The following is a 6,000-nucleotide window of genomic DNA, read 5'->3' as shown; positions in this document are numbered from 1 at the left end:
GGCGCACGCTTTTAATCCCAGCACTGGGGAGGCAGAGGCAGTCTGGGATATAGAGTGAGTTCCAGGACAGTCAGAGCTGTTACACTGAGAAACCCTATCTCGGGGGAAAAAAAAAAAAAACCAAAAAAACAAACTCTGCTTCCCAGAAGGAAACAACCAGCCTCGCTGTCTCGGAGCTGGGTTTCTCTCACCCACTGCAGTCCCCCCAGCACTGAAAGCACTCGAACATTTATGGCTCACAGTCTTGGAAACCTTCTGAGTCTGACGGCCAGGACCTTGGCTTCCTAGTGATCTAAAAAAAAAAGGTGTCGGAAGTGAGCAAAACTCCGCCGGCCTCCCTAAGAGAGCAGCGACACGACCCCAACAAAATCCCACTTAGCCTCCACATCTCACAGCCTCTCCAGTCCCAGCGGAAGTCGGCGCGCGACCGCAAACAGCACTTTCGCCACACCCTAGGTGGCCACCAAAAATTAGAAATAGAACGTTTTGTATAAACAGAAATTTCCAATGCAATACAGAATCGAATAACGAAAAACAAGGTCGTATTTTTTTTTTTAGAGTTTCAAGTGGCCCCGGTAGCCGTGACGAATCTATCACTGTTGTTTCCGGAAGTGCGGCTTTCCCAACGGAAGTTGCGTTTCCTCCATTTTGTTGCCCGCCATGGCGGCTGTGTTGAAGTTGCGACGGGGATGCGGCGCCTTTGACTGAGGGGGTAGGACAGGCGAGGCCTCTGGGACGTTGTGCGGCACAGCAACAGATCGGCCCGGACGTCGGGGACGCTGTCATGTACGGTGCCGGCGGGGGCCGCGCCAAGCCAGAGAGGAAAGGAGGAGCGAAGGAGGAGGCCGGGCCCGGCGGCGCCGGCACTGGGGGCAACCGGGTGGAGCTTCTGGTTTTCGGCTATGCCTGCAAGTTGTTCCGCGATGACGAGCGGGCTTTGGCCCAGGAACAGGGACAGCACCTCATCCCCTGGATGGGGGACCACAAGATCCTCATCGACAGGTCGGTTCCTCCCCCCACCCGTCGACCCTCCCCTCCCTCGCCCGCTTGATTTCGCCTGATGTTGACTTGATGGCCAGGACCGAAAAGGGGGTTTTGCGGAGCCCGGGGACCCGGGGGGCTCCCTGCCCCACGTTCCCCGGCATCCGGGGGGAGGGGACGGTGAAACCGGCCCTAAGGCTCCGGGCAGAGCTGGCGCCGCGCCGTCGCCGGAGGGATCGACTCCTGCTCCCGCAACCCCTCGAGCCCGGGCTGCCGCTAGCGACTCAGCGCGGTGGAAGCTGCCCGGGCCTCCCGCCCGCGCCGTGGGGCGGGTGCCGCTGTCCCTCCGCTCGCTGTGCGGGAGGGAGCCCGGGAGTGCGCTTTTGTTCCTCCGAAGCGCCGCACGCCAAGGCCGTGGGTAGAAGCTTCTTTTGGACCCCGTGAGTTAGCCTGAACCGTCTCTGGCCGGCTTGACTTTTGGCGTCCGGCGAGCCCCTCCCCGCGGTTATTCGACCATTTGACCCACCGCGGTAGTTGGTGAAGTTGCCGTCTGTTGGAGGCCGGTCGACCCCGTGCGGACCTTGCTCTTAGGGGTAGCGTTCTTAGAGCTGGTTTCACTGTTTCCTAAAATTGAAGGGTGGAGCTGGGTTACCTTTGTGTTGTTTCTTTTCAAATCACACCCACTTAAGGGTGCCCTGAGTTGAGGGTAAAGGGGTGGGGCTGTGGATCTCTAAACGGTGTTTGATTTGAAAAGGATGGCATTACATGATGTGGGTGGTTTGCTCCCCACCTCTCTTCTCATTTTTCTCAGTCCCCTTCTCCTTCCCCACCATCCTGGGTTTGAGTATTTGACCTTCCATTGGGTAATATGGCTTCTGAGGCCAGGACTCAAAGGCTAAGTGACCAACCATTAAGCTGTGGAGTGGTTTTCCCCGAGTGAAGGAAACCCATCGTTTGAGACAAGTAAAACTGGATTCTGCGAGGACATGGAACATGCATGACTGTTCATGTAGGGATGACCTCTGAGCTGGCCAGAACGGACACATTAATGACCAGTAGGCCTTTCCAGTCCCTTCCAACTGTGTTTGGGGACAGATCTAGGAAAAAAGGACTCACGAAGGGAGTGTTGCAGATCTGATGGTCCACTCTGCTGGAATGTGCTATGCCTTGAACCTCGCTTGGTAGCAAGAGCTGTTGCTTCCCAGGCACTCACCGTGATGTTTGCTGTTACAGTGGGGCAGATGCTGAAGCCGCCACTCCATATGCAGTTTCTTTCCATTACCATTCTGTGCATGAGTTAAGTTAGATCTCCCAGAACCGGTGGGGAGCAAACACCACACATAGATATGTGTAATATTTGAAAGTAATACATTTGTAAGTTAAGGAGGTTTACATCAAAGTAAAGCAAAATTTGAAAGTTAATAAAAATGCAACCATTGGGGTTCCCAGGAATTTTTGGCCTTTTTCCTGTGGCGCACATTTTCCTTCCTTAATTTGGTCTCCATTACAAAAGTCGACGTTAATAAATCATGCAAACTTTTGTTTGTTGTCCCACATTCACTTTTGCAACCTAAATTTGAGTCTCAAACGTCACTAACCCATTATTGTCTGGCAGTTGTACATTGACAGCATCTGTATTGGATCTTATGTTCAAACATAGCAAAAAGTGCTCTTTTTATTCCTAATTTGGTCTTTGATGTGTCTTCATTGTGGGATTTAAAGTTTAAGATGCTGCACCTTCTGGTGGTTTTGCAGTGTTTGCCGTGAACCTCCTTAAACTGCATGTATATGTCACTGTTCCTTTGTATGTGTGTCTCTCTACCACATAACCCAGCACTTCTTTCCTCAGCCAAGTGGCTAGGGGCGAGCCTAGCCAAGATTTTACCTCCAATGGACGCAAGTTTCTTTGGTGAAGATCTCTCCTGAGAGTTCGGGACTAGCAGGAAGAAGCGAGGAAATTTCGCCCGTTTGGTTCTGTCGGATAGGTATTTATGGACTCGGTCTGTGTGAATGTAAGCTGTAATATTTAACTGCTGAGAACAGATATTTTTTTGCAAGTGGCATTGAATGGTTGACCAAAGCATACATGGTAAGAACTGCTAGCAAGGGGGATACATTTTCTGCCCTAAAGGATTGTCTGCCTTTAGCTCTAAGTTCTGTTGTACTGTAGAGAGGAGCTTAGTCTTTGTTATGATTACTTCAGTTTAAAAAGTAGGTGAGCTATGACTAGTCATGTTAAATATATATCTGAAGCTTTGCATTTGATTTAATATTTTTATTTCATTATTTTAATTGGTAAGTATGTGTATAGACTGTCACACGCAACCAGCATGGGTGTAGACTTCCATCCATTGACCAGCCTGTTCCCATTACAGATACGACGGGCGTGGTCACCTGCATGACCTCTCTGCGTACGATGCTGAGTACGCCACGTGGAACCGAGACTACCAGCTGTCTGAAGAGGAGGCGCGGGTAGAGGCGCTGTGTGATGAGGAGAGGTATTTAGCCTTGCATACGGACTTGCTTGAGGAGGAGGCAAGGCAAGGTACTGCTCAAGAAAGACCTACTTCAGCCACACCCTTTAAAATTTAACTATTTAAAACGTTACTCCCATTTATTTATTTTATACTCACTCTTTCTGATATTATCTTGACAGTACCCAGTGGATTGGAAAAACAGGAGTCTTTGCGTTCTGAGAGGACCTCAGGATAGCTTATATGTAGAACCACAGAGAATTTTCCCAGCTTTTGAGGGCAGACTGGGATTTGAAAAAAACAAAAACAAAAAACAAAACTCTTTAACTGTTCTTCTTTAACAGTATTGTATGAATTAAAATCGATGTTCTTGTCTTTGCCTTAATTATCTTTAATACAGTTTTTAATCCCAAAATTTCCTCAGCAGGAAGAATTTTTCCATAAAAGACGTGTATTCTGCTATCTGTGGGTAAACACATACTGGCAAAAATACATAACAATAGATACCAAGTGTGCATTTCCAGAAAAATTTTCTCCTCAAAAAGAGATTGAAAAAAGTGTGTTTTATGCTTTACTGATAGCTGCACTTTAGAAGTGTATGAAGTTTTTCTTAGTAAACGTCCATTTTTGTTAATAAAATTCTCGTTTTTATTCAAGAGGAAGAATATAAAAGATTGAGCGAAGCTCTGGCAGAGGATGGGAACTACAGTGCCGTAGGGTTCACTTACGGCAGTGACTATTACGACCCATCAGAGCCCACGGAAGAGGAGGAGCCTTCGAGACAGAGAGGTAAGGGGAAAGGAACCTGCCACTTGTCCTATAGGGACACTATGAGGTGCCTTTTGCTGGAACAAAGCTAAAAGCTAGAGGATGAATTGTGAGTGGCAGTGGAAAGACAGTTCTGACTTTGATTAGCTACCTGGATTAGGTCTCACTTAGGGTCTCACGGAGTTCTTCATCCTGGGATCCATGCTTCTGCATCAAACACACATTCTTCTGTCTTAGTCATTGTTCTATTGCTGTGAAGGAGGAGACACCGTGACCAAAGGAAAATCTTATGAAAGAAAGCATTTCATTTGGGGCTTACTTACAGGTTCAGAAGCTTATTAGTCAATTTCCATCATGGCAGGGAGCATACAGGCAGGCCCTGGAGCAGTAGCTGAGAACTACATTCTGATCCATAGGCAGAAAGTGAGAGACTCTATCTAGGCTTGGCTTGGGCTTTTGAAACCTCAAAGCCCACCACTAGTGACACTCCTCCTCCAATAAGGTCACACCTCCTAATTGTTTTAATCCTTTCAAATAGTGCCACTCCCTGCTGGCTAAGTGTTGTTGTATATGAGCCTATGGGGCCATTCTTATTCAAACTGCCACACTTGTATAGCCTTAGTATTCATTCTGGGGTCACTGGAAAGTCAGTTTTGCCTAGGAATCATTAATGTCCATCTCTTTCCCATGAACCTCTGCAAAGCCTATCCCCCACAGACCTGACCAGTGGAAAGACACCTGAGGGACTTGGTAACAGGAAGACTGTTAGTTAACATTAAAGATTGAAGCTGGTGCCCTTCCTAGGCTAATGCGGCACCTTTGAGCATAAAAAAAGAGTGCTATCAAAAACTCCAAGCGCTTGCAGTATAAGCAGAGCCCTTGGTCACTTCTGTGAGCCCTGAGAAGACCATTGTCACAGTAGGACATACCGATTAGCTTTTGTCAGTGATATAAACTTAAGCCATTAAGGATAATTCTCTGACAATCAGGATGTTCTGTTTGAAGAAGAGAAAAACCTTGAACATTGGAAAGCTATTCAGATATTTAAAATAGGAAACTAGATCACATCCTGCAGAGACTTATGTCAGAGCTGAATCTGTTCCTGAAGGTGATGAAGTGAGATCACAGCTGCATATTCAAACAGGCGCTGTCCACCCTTGTGTCCTGCAACTGCACTAGCTCGACCCTACCTCACTCCACCCACTGAGTGGGGTAGCAGAACAGCAGGCAAACAGACGTCCATGCAGGCTTTCCTTCCTGCCCTTGTGCTAGCCACACTCATCACCTTATGGGCAAAATGTAACACACGCAGCTGCTATGTGGACTTACTGAGGCTTTGCAAGCGTATCTGGGACTGTGTTGGGAAAGGCGATTGAAGGAACCACCTGCGATCTGTGCTGCCCTCGATTGTGTGTGTGTCCTGCTTTTTAAATTTGCACAGGCTCTCACTGTATGTCCCTGTCTGGCCTGGCCTATACCTCACTACATAGACCAGGCTGGCCTAAAGTTTGTTTCAGTGCTTTGCCTCCCAAGTGCTGGCACCTGTGTTGGCTTCTGAAATTAACTGTCCTATGGAGGTTGTGAAGTGCTAGAATTCTTTCAGGTCTAAGAACTAAAACCCATTGATTTGTCTGGACCACATTATTTCTGCTCAACTTTGTTTTGGGTATTTTGTTTGCTTCATCAACAGAAGGAGAAAATACATACTGTCACCATACTAGTACCATTTTCTTTTGTTTTTTCGAGACAGGGTTTCTCTGTGTAACAGCCCTGACTG

The 6,000-nt window shown here is 47.7% G+C and overlaps 1 protein-coding gene across 9 annotated transcripts in view; it reads left to right on the top strand.

Annotated features, from left to right (window-relative positions):
• The first annotated feature begins 637 nt into the window (after positions 1–637).
• Sfswap (splicing factor SWAP) overlaps positions 638–6,000 on the top strand; it is a 75,668-nt gene continuing 70,305 nt past the window's right edge. For 4 of the 9 annotated variants that reach the window (XM_075977996.1, XM_075977988.1, XM_075977987.1 and 1 more), the window contains exons 1-3: positions 664–1,002; positions 3,357–3,526; positions 4,113–4,244. In XM_075977996.1, coding sequence (XP_075834111.1) covers positions 785–1,002; positions 3,357–3,526; positions 4,113–4,244 — 520 coding nt within the window. In that variant the 5' untranslated portion in view covers positions 664–784. Of the gene's footprint in view, positions 1,003–3,356; positions 3,527–4,112; positions 4,245–6,000 lie in introns of all 9 variants that reach the window. The other 5 variants (XM_075977993.1, XM_075977982.1, XM_075978002.1 and 2 more) reach the window with 4 other exon arrangements.

The sequence above is a fragment of the Microtus pennsylvanicus genome, chromosome 1 (genome assembly GCF_037038515.1).
Source record: "Microtus pennsylvanicus isolate mMicPen1 chromosome 1, mMicPen1.hap1, whole genome shotgun sequence".
Classification (NCBI taxonomy): domain Eukaryota; kingdom Metazoa; phylum Chordata; class Mammalia; order Rodentia; family Cricetidae; genus Microtus; species Microtus pennsylvanicus.
This window is presented reverse-complemented; position numbering and strand designations above follow the sequence as displayed.